General features: G+C 56.8%; 1 protein-coding gene across 27 annotated transcripts; it reads right to left on the reverse strand.

Annotated features, from left to right (window-relative positions):
• Positions 1-787: 787 nt before the first annotated feature.
• Positions 788-21,643, reverse strand: Mier2 (MIER family member 2). Of its 27 annotated transcripts, none has more exons than XM_048811527.1 (17): positions 21,364-21,643; positions 16,266-16,393; positions 15,799-15,886; positions 14,213-14,355; positions 12,628-12,774; positions 12,050-12,170; positions 11,290-11,381; positions 10,847-10,913; positions 9,317-9,394; positions 5,727-5,878; positions 5,339-5,420; positions 5,168-5,262; positions 3,639-3,742; positions 3,378-3,466; positions 2,522-2,557; positions 2,140-2,377; positions 788-1,848 (listed from the first exon to the last, which is right to left on the reverse strand). In XM_048811527.1, the coding sequence occupies exons 4-17, from the start codon at positions 14,345-14,347 to the stop codon at positions 1,827-1,829; spliced, it is 1,458 nt and encodes a 485-aa protein (XP_048667484.1). In that variant the 5' UTR covers positions 14,348-14,355; positions 15,799-15,886; positions 16,266-16,393; positions 21,364-21,643; the 3' UTR covers positions 788-1,826. The 27 variants fall into 27 exon arrangements, with proteins under 27 accessions (XP_048667484.1, XP_048667473.1, XP_048667435.1 ...); XM_048811516.1 differs by having other exon boundaries at positions 3,618-3,742; XM_048811478.1 differs by having other exon boundaries at positions 3,549-3,742.
• Between the last annotated feature and the right edge of the window lie 6 nt (positions 21,644-21,649).

Here is a 21,649-nt window from a genome sequence, read left to right on the forward strand (position 1 = left end):
GGGGGGGGGGGGGGGGGGGCCTCCCAACCAGCCCAAAGGCACCGTACCCACCCTGGCCAAGACTACACTCATCCCCCCGTCCCCCATTTTTCCACACATGCCCAGCAAGCAATCAGGAACCCAGGACACCATCAGCAGGAACAGGAAACAGATGACACCCCAGGTTGGCCCGGCCCCGCCCTCTCCAACCCACCGCACCCTCGGTCTTCAAGTTCCTCAGCCTGAGAAGTACCCCGATGCCTCCCACCCTCAGGGACAGGCACACCACACTACGACCTGTTGGGGCCTGCACTCCTGGCCCTGGCTGTTCCTTTCACCCCATGTCAGTTCCTGCTCCAAGGCCTGTCCTGCCACCTCAGGTAATAGAAAATCACTCTGCCTGGCAGCCACCTAGGGGCCCAGGAGTTATGCCTTCCACCAGGAGGGGCTGTAGCCTCGGCACCACCCAGGCCACAGAGGGAAGCAAGGTCCCAGGGATGAGCTCAGAACTACACGCAGCCCTCCCCACTGTGCCCCACCTCTGGGGCAGAGCCCTCTCCACCTGCTGCCACCTCTGCCCTGGCCTCCTGCAGGGCTTGGCACAAACCCACTTCCCGAGGTAGCCCCAGCCCTAACCCAGCACTATGCTGCAGTGTCCATCATGAGGACCACTCCACGGTCCCCATGTCTCCAGGCCACACCCCCTGCTGTCAAGGTCACCAGTTGGCCCAGATCCTCAAGCGGGACTCCAGTCCCCTGCAAGACGATGGCCTGAGTCTCCAGCCCCCACCCATCACCACGAGGCACCTGGGATTCAAATCAGATTTAATAAATAAAACAGCGGAAGGGGTGAAGGCAGCTTCACTGCACGGTGTGGTCCTTGGTGGGCAAGGTGGCCATGTGCGGCTACAGAGAGCCCACAAGACCCTGCCCCACAATTCCAGGTGAGCTGTCCACCTGGCCAGAGGACCACTCTGACTTGTAAACACCAACATAAATAGAGGGAGGAGGCCGGAAAGAAGACAGGATCCCGGCCATCGGCTGGGACACCTTGACAAACAACTGCAGGGGGTTGGGGGGCAGGCAAGCGCGCTGGAGTCCGGCCTCGGTGCAGGCGATAGCAGCACTTCTGAAGCAACCAGCCTTGGTGCTGAGGGGGAAAGGGCAGCAAGGGGGTGGGCCACCAATCTCCTCAAACCCTCCCCACCCCGGGGCTTGCTAAGGACCCCACCAGTCGCTCGGGGTCAGGATGGGTGGAAAGGCAGGAGGCAGGTAGGCATAAAGTGCGGCAATTCCTGAAGTGGAGACGTGGGCAGGGGCCGAGGGCAGGGAGGCCGGACAGAAAGCGAGGTATATGGCTCTGCACCCCAAGATCCGGCACTAAGCAGAACTGGCACCAAGCCCAGGCAGGGCAGCCTGCGGCCCTGTCCCATCAGGGACAGAGCTGACTGGTGCTGAGGCCACCCAGGCAGAAGCTGCTGGTGCAGGCAGTATGTCCTGCCCACCTCCCCGGGGGCAGTGATGTCTGCCCTTGCCTCTGCTGCCTACGAGGGGCCAGGAGGCCAGCTCTGCCCTGACTCCCGAGGGTCAGGCCCTCTCTGAGACCAGATGCCCAGTGGATCCCAGGGTGCAGTACAGCCTGGAGCTGGGTGGTAGTGGCCCAGGGTCCAGTCTGGGTGGAAGGGCAAGGGCCAGAGGCCCAGCCACCTCACCCTGGTCCCAGTATTCGTTCGAAAGCAGAGAAGGTGGCAACCCAGCCCAAGCTGGGGAGGGCTCAGGAAGATGGGGGCAGGCTGGGTGGTGCCCTCAAGTCCCGTGCGGGCCACACAGCCCGCCCACGGCAGGGATCAACAGGTCATCACGTTGCAGCTGCAGAAGAGACGAGGACCAGAGTCAGCCGCGCCTGTGTGGCTCCACACGGCTCCCCCTCACCTCCCCCAGAGCCACTCTGTCCCCCAGACCCCTCAGGCAGTGTGCACTGGGAGCCCAACACCTGCCCTCATTTGTACCTTTTTACGTTTTGGACATGTGATCATATTACCACCTCAAAATGAGTCAGATGGTGGAAGAGAGTAAGACTAGGAAAGCAGTCACGACCCTCACAGGGCCACCACCCTTTGGCTGGGTCAGCCCAGCTCTGCCTAGGCAGGTGGCACTCACTGTGACAGGGGCTCCGAGTGCAGCCCGGGGGCCGGGCACGCTGGATGGCCAGCCAAGAAGGGATTCACGTCCCCGATGCCAATGAGTCCAAACTCAGTGACCGACAAGGCCACCTGCGCCGGGGCCGCGGGCTCCTCTGGGTCCTCGCTCAGACCCACGTGGCTGGAGATGAGGGGCAGCTCCTCCGGCAGCGTGAAGTCCACAGCCAGTCTCGGGCTGGCACCTGGTTCTGGAGCAGCTGCAGTAGAGGGGTACACGGCTGGGTCGGCCAGGGCTGGGGGCGGCTGGGGCAGGGTCACGGCAGGGGGTTTATCCAGCTGCGGGAATGGGCAAGGCCCTGGCTCCGAGGACAGCAGGCCATGGGAGCCCACTTCAGGCTCACCAAGGCTCCTGGACGTGCCATCCGTGCTCAGCGGCTCTGTGGGAAGAGAACACAGCTGGGAGACCCCAACAACCCCACCAGGGCCCAAGAGCCACAGGCCGCTCCTGCCTCGGGCCTCACATGCAGCCAGGCGGCAGTTGTGGTGCCTGCCCGGCTCCTTCACGACACACTTCCAAGGCCAAGGATGCCTGCCGCGCTGCAGTCGGTGGACCCAGCTCAACAGCCCAGCCTTGGACAGTGTGAGAGCAAATGCAGGCCACAAGCCAGGTCTCCAACAGCACAGCAGCAGCAGAGGAGACCCACAGCAGCTGGGGGTGCTGCAGAAGACAGAGACAGGATTTCCTGGAGACTGTCTCGGCAAGCAGCACACAGGCCTGTCACACCTGCAGGCCTCTGGGGCAACCACAGAGACCAGACATCCCTCTCCAGCTCAACCTCCACACACGGCCCCAGGAAGCAAAGGGCCTTGCTCATGTCCCTTAGGGGCATCACCAGCAAGAGCATGGAGAACTCATGGGGCCATGTCTGGCTCCCAGACGACCCCAGGGCCCAGGATGCTGAGAGCTCAGAGCCACTCCTGTCCTCCCCAAGTGGCCTGGTGCTGAGGACTAAGCACCCACCCCAGGGACGGGCAGGCGCCCCAGTGACAGAAAGCCTGGGCCTTTGTGGGGGGCCACCCAGCCACTCCCCAGAAGGCCCAGATGACAGACGTGACCCATCCTCAAAAGCATCCCTCCTGAGATGACCTCGGCCACTTGGACACCCCCTGCTCACTGCAGTGACTGACCCAGACAGGTGCTAGGAGGCCCCTTTGCTGTCCCCACAGTCCCTGACCGGCTGCCACCCACTCTCTCACCTGTGCGCACCCCCGCCAGGGTGTCCTGCTCAGGGCGGGGACGAGTGGGGCCATCAGGGTCACTTCCCTCCAGGTCCTGGTCTGTGTCCCTGTGCAGAGCAGGCTGTGAGGTGTAGGGAGGCAGGCAGGACCACCTGCCCAAGGTGCTGCCCAGATGCCCTCCACACCCACCCCCAGGCTGCAGTGGGCAGCCCAGCCTGGCCGACGCGGACGTTACTGCTACAGCAGCACTGCACGCACGTGGTTCCAGACGGGACGTACTTCCTCCGGCCCAGCCGCGTCTGCTGGGCAAAGTAGTCATAGCGCTCCGACTTCTTCCAGAGGTAATAGTACTCCACACACTCGCCCACTGATCGTGTACGCACCTGAAGATGGACAGACAGGCATCCTTGGCCCCACTGCCCAGCCTCAGGCCCCTAGGGCCACTGGGTCAGAGCAAGAGTCTAGGCTCCAAGGTCCTTCAGAACCAAGAGTCCAGGCCCCCAGGTCCGCCATCTGGGGCTCATGGCCACTGCTGCTGGCCAGAGCCTTATCCTGAGGCCCCATCAGAGACCCACCTCCTAGCCTGGGACCCTTCTTTTTCTCTGTGGTCCCAACATCAAACCCAGAGCCCCCACCCAGCACCTGCCTCCACACCCCAGAGGCAAGCGCCAAGGATGGCTGGCATCCCTCTGGTCGACCAGCTCCTCCCTGTGGGACCCATGCAGTCAGCAGGTGCAGCCCACAGCCAGAGGATGGCACTTGAGCCAAGGGACACTGTACGAGCCCCACAGTGACACCCAGGAAGGGGGTGGTCACGCAACACCCCAGAAGCCCCGAGCTGGGGATGCACAGCTGCCTGATTAGGTGGATGCAGGCCCTGTTGCTCGGTGCATCACACCGGGAGGTACATCCCGCTGCAAGCCTAGGGCAGACCTCTAGTGGGGAAGACGTCACCCAAGCCTACTGCTAACCAGCACGAGGCACTGAGGAACCCAGTGACCCCCGCTCAGGAAAGCCAGGCGGCCTCTCTGGAGGGCGGCCTTGCATGCGCACGAGGCAGCTGCTAGACGAGGGCCAGGCAGTAGGCATTCCGTGGACCGCTGCTGTCTCCCACAGCCCAGAAAACACCTAGAGAGGCCTGTGGCCACAGATCCATGCTCCTGGCTCTGCACACCAAGGTCTAATCAGGAGTGGGCAGCACTGCTTCTAGTCCAGCACTGGGAAGTCACTGGGGCAATATCGCAGCCTACACCCAATCACAGGACATGGCCTCCTGCACCATAACCCTCAGAAGAGGGTTATAAGACACCAAGACACCCCCACCACGTAAGCATCTCTGCCTACTCTCCTCACCCATCCACCTGGACCCATCAGCAGGGACATCTGCCCCGAAAGGATCAGGAAAACAACGGGAACAGGGGAGAGGCTCAGGAAGCTGCCAGCCAGGCCAAGAAAGCAGTCAGTGGCACTGCTGTAGGACCTGAGAGCCCCACAGAGCAGGACAGCCATGGAAAGGCGGGAAGACAGTATCCCTGGATGAGTCAGCTGACCCCCAAGGCCACGACATGGGCAAAGGTGGGGTCTGCACTGCGACTGAGCCAACAAAGGTCCACTTGGGACATGGAGCCTCAGCGACACCCACAGCTGGCCAAGAGGGTCCACCTTTTAGCAGATTCACTCCCACGCCGGAGGCTTCTGCTTTTGAGGATGGGAAAGGGGCCTGGCAATGTGAGGAGAGGACACCAGAGCAAGGGGCGACCCCTGGGCCTGCCAGAGCCCTGCCTCCTCCCCAGAGAGGGGAGATGCACCTTGTTGGCCTGTATCAGGTGGAAGTTCTTCCCATGCACACGGAAGCCGTGCTCGAAGTTCCGGCACTCCTCCTCACTCCAGGCACACAGTCCATCTGCAAACAGCAGGGGATGGTCAACTGGGCCCCCGGGGGCAGCATGGACCAGCAGAGAGGCCAGGGCTGGGCTCACCTCGGATCACCTTCACATTGAACCTCAGCCTCCGCAGGGCCTCCTCCACATTGAAATTGCACTTCACCAGCTCGTACAGCGCCTAGGGGAGAGGGACCATTTACTCTCCTCACACGTCCACCTGGACCCAACAGCAGGAACATCTCCATCTCCCAGGAATGACATCAGGGTGTCCATGCCACCACCAAGAGTGGCACAGGTCAATTGTGCCACTGCCCAGAAGTGACAGGGGGCAGCAGCACCACCGCCTAGAGTGACATCTTGACAGTGGCTCTGAAGTGAACTTGTGACCACGGTAGCCCACCCTGGGTGGGTGTTCCTGCCCACCCTGTACAGCTGGTAGGCCTGACCCCCTGGCACTGCGGCCCTGCCCCACCTGGAAGCCCACCTGCTCGCTGTCTATCACAGTCTCTCCCTGAGGGAGCTGAGAACCCGCCATCTCCTGCCACCTGCGCTTCGCAGCCCGGTACAGGAACTCTTCTACCTCCCTCTCAGGGAGGACATTGGGGTCCCAGAGCAGCTGATCTTCATTCTCATAGACTGCCGGCAGAAAAGGGCATGGGTCAAGTCACAGGCCATGCTAGGAGAGTTGGAGCAGCCATCTCAGCACCTCCCAGTGGGGTGGATACCAACTAATTCCTCACACTCTTGTGCTCTGGGCCCACCATCTCTGAGCCTCTGCAATTCAAAGTGACAAACAGGTCCAGGGCCAGCTTTGGATGCCCAGGAAAAGGCCGGAGCCATCAGGGCCCAGAGTGGGCCAGTAGACACCTGACCCAGCCAAGAGCTCAAAGGAAACTTCCTAGAGGAGTCCAGAGAGCTCTCAGGAGGGGCCCACAGGAATGCAGGACGTGACCGGCTTACAGCCACAGGCAGTACCACCAGAGGCAGTGGCGGAGGAAGCCAAGAAGCCCCCAAGCCAGGGCAGGGGTATCCTGGCCACTACAGCACAGACCAAGGGACTCAGGTCAGTCCTGCCACAGTGGTGGGTGGGTGGCAGGCACACTGAGAGGCAGAGGAAAAGCAGCAACTGGCTTCAGGACAGGGAGGAAGAGCTCAGGTGTGGCGGGGACAAACCAGCACCTGTACCCCTCAGCAGTCCCGGGCTCGCAGGGACCAAGCACCAAACCAACAAGGCCAAACAAAAGCACAGTGCACCGGCAGGACATGGAGCACACCCAGACAGCTGTTCTGCAAGACAGTCAAAACAAAGCCACCGCACACCGCAGGACACAGAGCACACCCGGAGAACTGTTCCACAGGACAGTCCAAGGCAGCTTCAACCACACCCAGCAGGCTACTCCTGGCGCCAACGGCCTGGGCAGACGCGCTCAGACAGCACAGTCCCTCCTGCAGCCCACACTCCAGGCCCTGCCTGGACCCGGGGGTCCCTGAGAGAAGAGTGGGACAATCTCTGGAGAAGACAACATCACACACGGCCTGGAACATGGTCAGGAAAAAATGTAAGAGGGATATGAGGCACCAGCAACCATGAGGCTGATACGAAGCCAGCATGCCAGGACTGAAAGCTCAGACAGGGCCCCCAGGCAGAGGAGGATGAGAGGGAAGACCAGCAGGGGCTCTAGGCAGAGAGTGCAAGTTGTGCTGAGGGACTTCCAGGACTGTAAACCCAAACTACAATACGAGCCCGGCGCGGGGGGCGGGGGGGGTCCCACAGCAGCCTGGACCAGCACAAGACAGGGCTCCTGGAAGCGGAAGATGCAGCTGAAGCGTCCTGAGAAAGAACAGTCTGCAGGGTCAGCCCTCCAGCAGCCCAAGGATGTGCCCATGCCTCGGGGAGCAGACACTCAGCTGATGAGCCGGCCTGGGAAGGCAGCACCCACAAGGGAGACGAGCAAGTAGGAAAGCACACCACTGCAAAATGCTTTGGAAAAGGCAAGGCCAGACCCTCACTCACACACAGGGAAAGGTAGAAGGACAGCAGAGGCCACGGTAAGACGTTGACCAACACACACCAGCCAGAAGGCAGTGGACCTGCCCGTGGGTGCACAGAGCAAGCCAAACACCCAGAGCTGGAGTTGTTCAGACAACACTTGACCAGGCCTTCAGAGCCATCTCTTGCACCGCAAGGACCACGAGAAGCGCCTCCGCAATGCTCAGGCTGGCAGCGCCATGCACACTGCCAACTGGTGGAAGTCACAAGGGCAGGGGTAAGGGCAGCACACCGTCAAGTGACACTGTGAAAGACTGGTCATGTGACCTTAGGAGGGAATTCAAAGGTCATTACAGACTCGGCTATGTGGCTGGAACCAGGAGACCGACAAATGAGCGTTTGAAAAATCAAAAGGAAACCAAGAAAAAACAAAAGCAAACAGAAAGATGGGACCCCAAAGCTCATGGTTTCATGCTGAAATGATGGGTCTTCACAGTACCTGCACACACAGGTGGACTCGCCGTTACACTAAAACACCAACACCACCACAACAGATAAATAAGATCCAGTGTGCCAAGACACAGGGTGACCTCAGAGACACACACAGAAGCCTCTGCCTATAGCCAACAGCATCTCTATAGCAGTCTAAGTCTGGCTCGTGGACACTCTCAACCAGCTACAGGGGACTTCAGTGACGCTCTCTGTTCTCTGACAGACAGGTAGATGGCTGCCAACAAAGGTCACTATAAAATCCCCAGTATTTGGAACTTAAACAGAACACCTCTGAGAAACCCACGCATCATCAAGAAACCACAACAGAAACTAAAGAACGACAAATTGAATTGAAATAAAATACAAGAGAATAAAGATAAAAGTAAAAATTAAATGGAAATCAGACAGCAAAGGAAGTCAAGAAGCCTAAGTTGACCCTCTGTAGAGTAAAACAGTTGACCAACCCCAAACAAGACTGATTGAGCCGGAGAACAAAGTGAAGACATAAATGCCAAGTCGAAAACCTTGGGGTGTCACCAGAAACCTAAGACACTTCCAGCAGGAGGGCAGGAGGGCAGGAGGGTGCCACCAGAGCCCACCACCTGCAGCACGGCTCACCAGAGAGGGTGCTCCAACAGATCCCCACGGTTCAACCAACTGAAGTTTTTATTAATGACCTTCCAAAAAACGAAGCAGAACCAAACCCCAGGTTCAGGGCGCTCCACTGAAGTGTTCCTGCAAACTTTCAAAGGGGTAATTACAGCCACACACACACACACACACACACACACACACACACACTCTCTCACTCACACTCTCTCCTGGAGGGACCCTTCCAGATGCAGCGCCAAGAGAGCAGCCCAGCTCAGGGACAACAGGTGCTCGGCACACAGCAGCAGGCCAGGCAGAGCATAGCAGGCTCATGGGGCTGCTGCACACGCTGGCAGTCAGCCAGCAAATCAGCGGGTTGCAGGTGTTGTCTCCCGGCTCTTTCACACCCTGTAGCACCTGCAGCAGGAAGCTGGCCCAGCGCAGCACTCCTATACTCAGGGAAGTGCTGCTGAGGGGCCGCTGCTACGGAAGGCGCCGCTGGCCATAGGAAAGAAGGGATGGCAACAGTCTTGCCGCGGGGCGTGCATGTCCAGACCACCAAAAGAGCGCAGTGCTGAGCCTGGTGCACACACATTTCCACAAGCAAGCAACAAGGAGGTCAGACCACACGAGGAGGGGCTTCAGCACAGCACCGCCACTAAAAACAAAACAGAAGGGATGCCCAGCACACAGCGGAGCCAGTGCCACCAGCATAGCGGCAACAGCCAAGAGGGTCCCACAGGGACTCCCACCCATGGGAAGTGTGGAGTGCGGGTCCTGAGTCGAGGCTGAAGGCGAGGACAGACGCCATCCACTCCTCTGCCACCCTGACCTGCACGAGCAGGGACACAGGTCAAGGGAAAACAAGACAAAGACTGGAAAGAAAGAGGCTGCGCTGTCCTCAGCAAACAGCACGACGGGGCAGTAAGAAACTAGCAGATCTACAAAGTTCTAAACTGATTACGTACGAGATCAGTTAAAATAACAAACTGCAGTTCTACCAGCAAGAGTCCAGCAGGAAGTACCAAGTTTGGAATAGCCTTTGTGACAGCACCGTAACTGAAGACAGAAGTGCCACCCTGGAAAGCACACAAGCACTGTCAATGCTGGAGGCCCAAGGGCACAGCCACCCAGACCCACAGGCAGAACTGCTGCCACTGCTGACCCAGCACCTCTCCCCCTAACCTCCAGCTCAGCACAAGGCTCCTCAAAACCCTGGCAGCTTCTTGAGGCAACTGACCCAGCCAACCCTAAAACCTCAGCAAACATGCCAGAGCAGAGCCCAATGGTCAGAGAGGCCCTGCCCCAGAGGGGAAAGAATGTGCTTCCAGGCATGCACACCTGGAACAGCCTCAGGCCCCACCAGCAGCAGCTCGGACAGCACAGTCTCACATGCCAGCGGGAAAACTCCAAAGGAAAGTCTCCCAGGACCTCAGCCGGCCACCCCAACACACTGCCAAAAACACAAACCAACAGTGCCTCATTAAAACCCAGGCATCAGCCAGGGCCAAAGGGCACTACAGCAGTGCAGATACCAACCCCAGACAGTGGCCCCCTCAGAGACAACCAGGCTACAGGCTGTACACCCTTGAACATGCACCATGCCTGAGTACGTCCAAGTGGCTAGTGCACACTGTGCACAAGCAAGAGCCGCAGTGAGGCAGTCCCCTCCGTGGGAGACTCTTGCAGCAAGACAGCATCCCTGCTGAGGTGTGGAGCAGTGCAAGGCCAGCACTGGAGGGATCTCCTGCAGAGCCTGCCCACGCACAATAGAGACACGTGGGGAAGACAGCACACTGTGAGGACACGCAGGGCACGCTGCCCAGGTGGCGCAGATGTCCTCCCAGATGCAACACTGGCCAGTGGCCACAGGAACAGCCCTGGCTGCCCCAGGAGGGCACAGCTCCGGGGCAAGCTGGGCCAGGAAGGGTCCAGCTGGAGTCTACACCAAGGCTCGAGCCCCTCAAGGGCATAGCCAAGGAGTGCACAGGGAGGGCCCTTTCCAGGGCAGCACCCCTCATCACCTACGGCCCTACTTAGGCAGGCACATCCCAGGCACCCGGGAGAGACCCCTCTACCCTCAGTACTCTGCTCTGTCCCCAACCCCAATCCCACTGCTGAGTCACAGGGAAACAATTCCCCAGCAGGACGGCCTGGGCCCTGCAGGGCTCCAGGGCAAAAGGACAAAACCCAAGCCAGCAGCAGGGGGCCAGTCTAGAGGAACAAGAGGGCTCCAGACTTGGGGGGGGGTGGGGGTGGAGAAAGACAAGCATCACATCCCAGAACAGCAAGCACCTAGAGGGGAACAAAGCAGGGAAGGAGACACAGGGACACCAGGAAGGTATCTGCAAGGACATCCAGCTGCAAGAGGAGGGAGAAGGAGAGGGGAGGGGCTGGGAAAAGGGTGGCTGGGGCCCAGTCTGCACAGAAGGAAGTACAGCTCAGCATGTGGCAGCACAGCCCAGGCTGGGCCCTAGTCTCCACACAGACCAGCTGCTGAGCTGGGGTCCCCTGCTGCTCTGGCTACTCACTCTTCTCATGTCGGCTCAGGTGCAGGTTGCTGAGGTCAGCCTGGAACTGAGGTCCCACCATGATCTCCTACAGAGGAAAAGTCAGTATCAGGAGCCAGCCAGCTTCCAGCCCTTGGGAGGCCAGTTGCCACAGCCCTGCCTGGACTCTAGGCTGCAGACCACTGCCCCAACCCGCCTGTGCCACCTGCCAGCAGACAGTGGGAGATCCAGAACATCCTGACAACAGCCCAGCAGGCCCCAGACAAGGTGTTGGCCACACTGCCAGGCCCAAGGGTGGACCCCAGGGCAGGCACAGAGCACAGTCTCAAGACCCTGCTGCTGGTCTGGCCCACCTCTTGGGAGCTGTGTGGGCCATTCCCCTGGGACAAAGGGCACAAACCCAAATCAAGGGCTCAGCTGGTCCTGGCTTTGGCCAACAGGGTCAGGAGCTGCCAGCTACGCACCTTCTTACACTTGTTGGCAGGAAGAGCATCCTCCTCGGTGTCAGAGGAAGCAGAGGAACCCGGCTCTTTGCCGTCACCAGCCAGGAAACGGGCTTTGGGAAAGAGAAGTGAGCTGCACCTGCAGCCCTGGGAGTGGGCCGACCCCTGCTCTCAGGCTGCAGCCTGGATACTTCCTTCTTTTTACAACCCCATCCTCCACTGTGACCTTCCTCTTAAGCACAGGGCCAAGAACCACCTACAAAGAGGGGCCTCTCTGCTGCCACAAAAAGCCAGCACAGAGGCAGGCAGGTCCTGGAATAGGATGGGTGGGGACAGTCTAGGAATGCTATCTCTGGACCTGCTAGAAAAACTAACAAGGGCTGGGGATGTGGCTCAAGTGGTAGCGCGCTCGCCTGGCATGCGTGTGGCCCGGGTTCGATCCTCAGCACCACATACAAAAGAAACATGTTGTATACGCCGATAACTAAAAAATAAATATTAAAATTCTCTCTCTTTCTCTCTCTCCTCTCTCACTCTCTCTTTAAAAAAAAAGAAAAAGAAAAAGAAAAAGAAAAACTAAAAAGTTCCCTCCTGGTTTAAGCCATGACTACCCTGAGGATTCACAGGCCAGGACAGAGGAGAGCTCAGCATCCCAGTACACCTGGTGCCCTCCACCCCACATCCCAGCTAGAGCTCTGCTCACACAACCTAAGGCCTGCTGCCTGCATCCCCAGGGCCAGGCACAGGCCAGGCTGGTGGAGGGAAGCACGGGGACACCTACACCCACTCTGGTTGGGGAAGAGGACTGAGGCCTCATGGGCAGTGACAGATGGGGCGAGGTCATCAGCAGAGGACTGTGTCTCCTCCTCTTCTCCTGAAAGCAAGTCCTTGGCTATTTGTTCCTTTGAACAAGAGAGCAGAGAAAATGATGCAAGTTGGTTTGTTTTACCATCTCAACACAACACACTGCTGCTGCCACCCTTGCCACAGCACAGAGCCGTGGGCATGCCCACTTTGGAGCTGGGCTTGTGGCACTCTCACTTCGTCTGGTTCTCAACTTCCCTGACAGAGACCCCATGCTCTGGAAGCCCCAGCATCCTGTCCCGTGATGCCCCTGGCATCTCCTCTGCCCGCTCCATCCACCCAAACCAGAATGCCAATGGGCCAGCCCAGAACCACCCTGAGCCTGGACAGGAAACCACAGGTGGACAACAACCCTTCCTTGGCCTTGGGCTTGCTGACTGCGTCTCCCTTGTGGGCACAGGGCCGCCTCTGCTGGCTCCCACATGGAAGCAGTCAGGGGCCATGTGTGAGTCCCCCCTTTACTGGGGGCCAGTTCTGGGAGGGACCCTCACTCACCTTGTCCAGAGTCATGTCTGGGAGGTTGGGGGCTGATTCACCACCTTCACTCTCCCGCTCTGAGATGGGGTCAGATGCCTCGTAGCCGTAGAGTGCCAGCAGCTCGTCCAGGGGCATGTCACTGCTCTGCACCGGAGAGGATGAGCCCTATTACGAGATTGCCCAGGGCTCTGGTCCCCACTTCTGACTGAGGCTCCACCCAAGGCTCCACCACCAGGACCATTTGTCTACTTCTCAGCAAGACCCCATGTGGCTGTGCTGCCCTGCCAACCCTCAGGCCAGCCCTTGGGGGCTTCTCTACAGCCCAGGACCGGCACAGGTGCCCAGCCCCTGGGAGCTCTTCTACAGCCTGGGACAGGCAGAGACATCTGAGCCTAGAGGCTACCAGTCCAGAACAGGGACAGGTAGGGACAGCCTCTGTGCACACCACACTGCCCAGCTCCTGCCTCCCTCCTTATACCCCAACTCCTATCCTCATTCTCAGGGCCTTAGGTCCTCACAGAGAATCAGCAGCTCCTTCCAGCCCTGGCCCTGGAGACAACAGGCAGCATCTATCTGGGCACGGCCATGGGGCTCCCAATGACGTGACGGAGGCTGGTAGCAGGCTGAGACCCCACTTCCCTGGATACCTTTGCAGCAGGCCTGATGTACCTGCACCCTCCACTGCGCTGACACACAGGCCTGTCCTGCAGAGCCACAGCAGTGCACCACAGAGCGGGGCTACCATTCTGAACACTCAGGATGAAGTCAGCAACCTCAACAGCTCTCACCCTGACAGGCATGATAGCTGTGTGCGGTGCGGAAGGCATACAGAGCGCCTGCTGTATAAGTAGGGAGGTAGCCACTCCGGAGCACGGGACGGATGGGGCAGGCAGGAGCCCACTGTCCACTTCTGTCTGGAAGAACAGCTGGCAGACACTCCACAAAGTTCCCCCTCCTCCACAAATTCTTTTGTTTTTAAAAATGGAATAATTTTCTCATCTGCACAAAAATGTTGTTTCCAGGGGCTGGGGGCTGAGCGGTACAGCACTCGCCTGGCATGCGCGGGGCACTGGGTTCGATCCTCAGCACCACATGAATATAAAATAAAGATGTTGTGTCCAGCGGAAACTAAAAAATAAATATTAAAAAATTTTCTCTCTTTAAAAAAAAAAAAAGATATTATGTCTAACTACAACTAAACAATATATTTATTTTTTAAAAAAGGTTATTTCCATTAACGTATATTTGGTGCCTTTTCTGTTGTTGTTGCTGCTGGGATTGAACCCAAGGGACCCAGGCATGCTAGCCAAGTACTCTATCACTGAGCCACACACCAGTACTACTGTTATTTTCATGAACTAGTGAACAAATATTGTCAAATGCTTCAGTTTTGACGGAAAATGCAGTAAAAGGCAAGCTTCTCAGTCCCTCCCTGACTTCAGGAGCACAGAGAGCCTCACGTCCAGCTGCCAAGATAGTCTAGAGCCCCACAAGAATAGGGTCAGGCTGGCATTCTGTAAACAGGTGTGCACGTGGTGCGTGCACAGAGAATCCAAGAGCAGAAGCCTCAAGTGTGCCCAGGAGGGCACAGCTAGCCACGTACCTGGGATATGAAGTCTTTGTCCAGCTCCTCCTCGGGCTTCTCAGGGCACCGCAGGGGCTCTGTGCACTCCTCCCGAAGACTGTAGTTCTGCGACAGGATCTCTGCAAGGTTGAACTGATGGTCTGCAGAGCCCATGGACACCACTGTGGAGGAGACCCCAGCCTGGGTAAGCACCTCCCAGTGCCCATCTCCAACCACCACGAGGCAGCTGAAGATGTCCAGGGTAGGGAAGGCAGTGGTGGCCCTGCCATCCCAAGGACGGAGCACTCAGTGTGCATCCACAGGCATTCTGGTGCACACAGAGGATACCCAGCAGGGCCAGCTCCCGCATGCGAACCCAAGAGTCTCCAAGGACCATGGGTGCTGACCGAGGAGCACATTAGTACACACACACACACACTTTAAGGGTCTGGGGCATGCGTTTCTTTCTGGGGACCGCTTGGTCCTCCTGAACACACAGATACCCACGAAGGCCTGCGGGAAGGTAAATGGCCTAAGAGGCAGGTACCACTGAGGTTAGGGTGGAAAGAGCAGAAGGGCTCCCAGGTGCCAGGGCCAAGCCTGGCCCCACAACACAGTATAGACACAGGAAGGCCCTGACTCCTAAAACCTGGGGTGGTGGGCTATACAGCTCACTACAGGATGGAGCTGAGCTGTCAACACACCAAGAAGCAGCACTGTTAAGTAGGGCCCACAGGACAGGACCCATTGCTAGACTTTGGGTTTTCCCAAAGGCCCAGGGTGTGTCCATTGCACCTCCGCAGTGATTTTCAGCAAGTTAGATTCAAATCACACACAAGAGGGGGCTGGGGCTATACTTCAGCAGCAGAGCACTTGCCTCACACATGTGAGGCACTGGGTTTGATCCTCACACCACAAAAAAATACACAAGGATATTGTGTCCGTCTTTAAAAAAAAAAAAAATACACACAAGAGAAAACAGCCAGGGCTCAATTAACCCCAGGACAGGGGTGTGGGAGGAGCTCAGGGGGCCCAGGGCAGTGGCCTCTGGAGGACAGCTACAGAGTCAGCACAACTGGCTAGGCAGCTGCCTGCAGAGTGGCACCCAGTACAGGTGAGGGAGCCAAGAGCTGCCAGTGCCCCGAACTTCCTCGGCCAGTCCTGGAGGAGGTGGGAGTGGGAGACAGGGACACTGCCACTCCTGCAGGGCTACAGCTGGAGCGATGGCCCTCTGCCTAGCCTGCAGCAAGGGTCCAATCACAGGGGCTCTCCTCTCCTGCAGCAACACCTCCACAGGGCCAGAGCAGTGGCCAGCAGGAGAGGGCCTGGGAGCTTCATCCCCGCCCAGAGGGTGCAAGTACCGAGGGTGTCTGCTGCCTAGCCCTTCAGCCGGTTCTCCCTCAGCCAGTCACTCCCGGAGGCCACAACAAGCAGATGCCACCCCCAGCCCCAGTGCAGACCTGCACTCTAGTCCACGCAGGGTCGCAGCTGGCCCTGCCTGGGAACAGGGGGTCCTGAGCACTCTGCCACACACCTCCACCTGACCCAGCAGAGGCTGGAAGCCACCAGAGGGTTCTGCCTTTCACAGCCAGAGGCCCTGCTGGACCTTGGCAGGAAGACAGTACCTGCTGTCTGCAAGCCGGGCTCCCTGGGACACAGGCTGTGAGGGAGGCAGGAGGCCACGTGAGGACTCTGCCTCCCCACCGAGGAGGCCTGTGGAGACAGAAAAGCAAGGTCAGCTCCACAAGCCCAAGGCCCGGCTCCCACCTCCCCTCGGGTGGCTTTCTCTCAGCCTCCAAAGGCTGGGCAGGGGCACTGAGAATGGAACAAGCAGCATGCACCCACACAGCCCACTCCAGGGCCCGAGCACTCACACAGGAGAGCTTCCCACATGGCAAAAACTGCCCACCACCAACCCCACAATCCCAACCAAGCTGCAGCATGCACAGGCCTAAGGATCTCACACTCAGCAAGAACCAGGCACAAGGCCACAGCGTGGGACCCAGTAACAGGAGACATCCAGGACAGGGGAGTCCAGAGACAGGATGTGGACTCATGCATGCCAGAGGCTGGGGAGAGGTGGGGGACTGACCGCTCACGGGAACGGTGTTGCTTTAAGGGATGATGGAATGTTCTGGAACTAGACAGAGGTGCTTGCTGAAAAACCACTGATTCTACATTTCAGGTAGATTTCACAGCATGTCAATCTAGCGTGTGAAACTAGGGACAGAAGGGACTCTCTCAGCCTGATGAGACACCCAGGAAGCCCACAGCCACACCCAGAGATCAGACTTGAGCTTGCCCTCCATGTGGGGGTGTGGGGGGCTATCTCCCACCACTCATACTCAGCACCTCCCCAGGGGGTTCCCATCCATGCAAGAAAAGGGAATAAAAGGAACCCAAATGGATAAGGAAAGAACAAAACTATATCTCTTTTTGCTGGTGACATGATCTTGTGCCTATAAAATCCAAACTAAAAACTATTTAAACTAATAAATGATCTAAGCAAGGTTGTAGGGTACAAGATCAATGCATAGACATTCACTATATTTCTATATACTAGCAATGGACAATCAAAACATTAAGACAATTCCAGTGTCAAAAGTTGCATAAGACATGCCCCTTAAGAACACAGCAGGGGCTGGAGTTGTGGCTCAATGGTAGAGCACTTGCCTAGCATGTATGAGGCACTGGGTTCAAGTCTCAGCATCATATATAAGTAAATGAATAAAATGTCTATCAACATCTAAAAATATATTTTTTAAAAAAACAAAACAAAACAGAGCAGAACCAGGCCCAATGGCACACGCCTGTAATCCCAGCAGCTCAGAAGTTCAAAGCCAGCCTCAGCAACTTAGCAACGCTCTAAGAAACTTAGTGAGACCCTCTCTCAAAATAAAAGATATAAAGGGCTGAGAATGTGTCTCAGTGGTTAAACCCCTGGGTTCAATCCCCAGACCAAAAAATAACAAAACAAAACTTTCATACTTCATTATCAATAAAGTGAAACAACTCACAGAATGGAAGAAAACACCTGTCAATCAATCATACACCTGGCAAGGGACCTGCATGTGTAAAGAACTCTTGTAATACAACTCAGTAACAAAAAGGCAAACAACTCAATTTAAAAAAGGACACAGGATGGACTGGGGCTATAGCTCAATTGGTAGCGTGCTTGCCTTACACGCACAAGGCTCTGGGTTCAATCTCCAGCACCACAAAACACATTTCTCCAGTGGAGACCTATGAATGGTCCATCAGCTCACAGAAAGACATTCAGCATCCCTCGGCATGCAGAAGCACCACGGCCCAGCAAAACACCCCTTCTCAGTCACAGGATAGCTTCAATCAAAAAGACCGATGACCACAATACTGTCGTGGACTAGTCCTGGAGAATGTCCAACTGAAGTCTGGACATGAACGGTCACAGCAGGGTCAGACTCACATGGAAACAACGTGGAAATCACCTCGACATCCATCAGGCGACCAACAGAAACACAAACCAGCCTGGAGCGTCCTTGGCCAGGGCAGCAGCGAGGTGACAGATGCAATGTAGAGGGATCTGAGGACCTGAGGACCTGGTGCTAAGTGACAACCAGACACACAGGCCACAGTTTGTGACCCAGTGACAGGAGAGTCCAGGACAGGGGAGTCCAGAGACAGGACATGGACCCGCAGGTACAGGGCTTTTAAGATGATAAAAATATTCTACAATTATCTGTTGGCAGTTATGTAACTCTGAAAATACTAAAAACCATGAAGTTCTACCCATTACAAGAGGGCCACTGCGAGGCAGATGAACTTATCTCAGTAAAGCACTGCCAAACATAAATAACTAAAATGTTTAATAAAATAAAGCTTAAAAGTTTGGGAAGGAACTCCTTTGTCACTCGGTGCTCGGGAAATCCTCACATGAAGTGTGCTCATTCTCTCCTTAAGGAAAACCAGGAAACCAAAGCTCAGAGAGTTCAGGCCACTAACCTAAATTCACACAGTAAGCATGTGATACCAGTACAAATTCAGTTCAGGCCTTATGTCAGAAATCCTCGTCACCCTCTACTCAGAATACAAGGGCAGTACACATTGATGTTGGAGGGAGAGCTAGGAGGCACAGGGTGCCCTCAGCACTGCAGAGACTTGGCAATAGGGCTGCAAGGTGTATTCACCTGACTGAGGTCCAGAAGCCCCTGAGGGTCTGGTGGGGAGGGAGCGGACCAGCCCAGCTTTAGACAGTCTACCCAGCGGCGGCAGAGGGCCATAAACAGAGCACAGGAAGCAGCAGCACCCATGGTGCTCAGAAGCAGGCCAGGGATGCAGAGCACCTGCCGCCCAGGGGCCTCTCACACCCCATGCCCTGGTAAAGCAAGGTGGCTTCACCTCCTTCCTGGACACACAGGTATGCCAGCCCTGTGGCCACCTTACACAGCCACGTGCATGGCGAAGCATGATGAGCACCCAGGGTGCCAGGAGCCCTCCTCAGCCCTCTCCAGGACTGCCTGGGACGGGGGGCAGGAGCTCCCTAAGCAACCTTCCCACCTATGCCAAGGGACTAACTTTCTGTTCTCACAGCCAAGAGGCCTAAGTGAGGTGGGGGGAGCATCTAACTAGGCCACAGTTTGGATGACAGGTTAACAACAGCCCCCACAGGCTCAGTGTCCAGAAAGAATGAGAATAACTTTTGGCCTCAGGAATGATGGTCTGGGGTCCCCAAGCAGGGTCTGAAGAGGACTCAGCCCTGTCTGACTTGCCATCTAACAGGGCTCAGGCGTGAGAGCAGAGATCACCAGCCAGGAACAGCCAATGTCGAGGGATCTGAGGACCTGAGGACCTGGTGCTCAGTGACAGCCGGACAGTGAGCAGCTGGCTCCGCACAGGACCACCAGCCTCAGATCCTACATGCATCTCCAAGGGGCTCCAAGCTCCTCAAAACTTACCAGGGATCACGGGTCATGGCTGGCCTTCCTCCCCCACCCGTTTCTGGTGCCCACACAAATGGCAGATTCCCAGGTCCTACTTCCATTTACTTAGAACATACTGGATATCCCCCACAGCGTCAAAGGCTAACAAAAGTCAAGCCTCTGCTCTGTGGAGAGGAAAGGAAGAACAGAACAGGGGCTGGTCAAAGGTGAAAGAGAGGACGACGAACAGCACTAGAGAGGCAAAAGAGAGGACCACAGACAAGGGCCCACACAGGTCTTCTAGGGGCAGAGGAGGAAGCAAGCTGGTATACACGAAGACTCCCAACTTCTCTCAGAGCATAGGACGGCCCTTCTCTCAGGGCAGCACCCCATTCCAGCTCTCCACTCTTCAAAGCTTGACCCAAAAGGACATTGCAACAGATTCCACACTCCCTGGAGGCTGTGCCCACACCTTCCACCCACACACTCTGCTTCCTGTGTGACCACATGGAAGCACTCTCTCCAGTCTGGCCAGGCCTGGTCACAGCATGCAGCTTAGTTTTCTACCAGGCCTCCTCAGGAACAGCCACTCCTGGAACACAGCCGCCATACTGCATAGAAGCCCAAGCCACACACAGAGGCCAGCAGCCAGGCACAAGTGAGGAAGCCCCCAGCAAATTCCAGACCCAGCCAGCACTGTGCCAGGGGAAAGAGGCCCTACATGAGAACTGCCTGCTTGAGTCAGCCCCAAGAATAAGAAATGACAATAAAGTGAGTGCTGTACTGTCCCAGAGTCGACTTCTGAGGTGGCCCATTACACAGCACCAGTTAACAACAGCGTCCTCTGGAGTCCTCACTGACCTCACCACCCATGCCCAGCCCAGGCATCGGGTGTCCCCTTGACAGCCCTCATCTTACTCCTCCATCTCAGCATTTGCTCTGGGCCCACCTGAGGAGCAGGTTCTGCCTGTCTCCACCCACATGGAGTTGCCAGTCTAGTCCGGGCACACCTCATGAGCTGTGAATTCATACAGCATGGAGAGAGAAATGAGAGCACAGAATGAAGACAGGATGGGGCTGTGTAATTGAGGATCAGGGACAGCTCTGAAGTTCTCTCCAGCAGGGACCAGAATGCAGAACAGTTCCAGGCAGCCCCACAGTCCACAGAGCACACCAGAAACCAAAGGAGCCATGGGCTGCAGGGGTCACAGGGGCCACACCACAGGGTAGCTGATCATAAGAGATGATAAGGGCAGTGAAAAGCCACAGAGGGTCTGCAAAGGAGTGAAAGCTGGCACATTAGGTTAAAAAGATTAATCTAGTACCAACAAGAACAGGATGGAATGTTCCTGTCTTTCACTGGGTGCTGATGATTATTTTGAGACAAAAACACAACGATTAAGCAGATCAAAGCAGCTAATACTAACCAACCACCATGAGGTTACAAATGGCTACTTTTATGGGTTAAAAACAGCTGAATACTAGCCATTTCATAAGGTTCAACTTCCATCTTTAATTCACAGTGCCAAAACCTCATGAGCTTTCTTAGATTGGGAGGTCAACATCAACTTCCCAATCTAGAGACAGTCCTCCTGCAAGGCTCCAGGGCCAGATAAGGCCTCCAGGACGGAGGCTGGCCGGGGCCCTACAAGATCAGCATCTACATGTGTTTTAGTCCTTCATTGATCAGCACCTCTAACCAGTTTCTAGACAGGCCCCATCTGTTCTACGCACTGTGGGAACCCTACGGCATAGCACAGGCGACGGCCTACACAGGCTGTGGCCGCAGAACATCAAATCAGAGGTACTCTACAGAGCTCCACCCCAAGCTGCTTTTATGGGTTAAAAACAGCTGAATACTAGCCATTTCATAAGGTTCAACTTCTATCTTTAATTCACAGTGCCAAAACCTCATGAGCTGGTCCAGCCAGGCACCCAGACAACTACTGTCTCTCTGGCACAAACACAGAGCTTGTTGCTGCTCTGAGAAGGCCACAAATGGGAAAGAATGGCCAGTCCCACCCTCCACAACGCCTACACATGTTAAGCCAAGGCATAAACACTCAGCCAGAGTTCCAGTCCCAGCTCCCAGGCCTGCTGCGCCTCTTGGGGTGCGTGCCTTCTCCTCTCTGGGATTCAGGAGCTCCACGCCTGACACAGAGTCAGTCCTGAGGTTTGTGGGTCCCTTTTAATTTCCGCAGGCACAGAGCGGCAACGCGCCCGGAGCCCCATTTACGCAGCCTTACAGAGGCTGCACCTTACACGCATCCCCTTTCTCCCTCCCCGCTGTACCTGAGCGGTGAAAGCAAATCTACATTGTCCCGTGCGCCATCCCCAGGCCAAGCAAGCGCCAAACACCAAAGTTTCCGTTCCCAGGGAGTTGTTCTGGGCAGTGCCGGTTGAGTCTGATCCAACATCACAGCCCCAAAGCCCTCGAGTTCTCAAGTCGAAGATGAGAGCATTCTAAACACTGCCGGCCCAAGGTCTTCCGAGAAGTAACTCCATGAGGGAGCGGCCGACCAGCTCAACCCTGTGGTCAGCCTAGCAGCCCACGCCGCCTCCCGCGGGTCCGCAGTGG

The sequence above is a fragment of the Marmota marmota genome, unplaced genomic scaffold (genome assembly GCF_001458135.2).
Source record: "Marmota marmota marmota unplaced genomic scaffold, marMar, whole genome shotgun sequence".
Classification (NCBI taxonomy): Eukaryota; Metazoa; Chordata; class Mammalia; order Rodentia; family Sciuridae; genus Marmota; species Marmota marmota.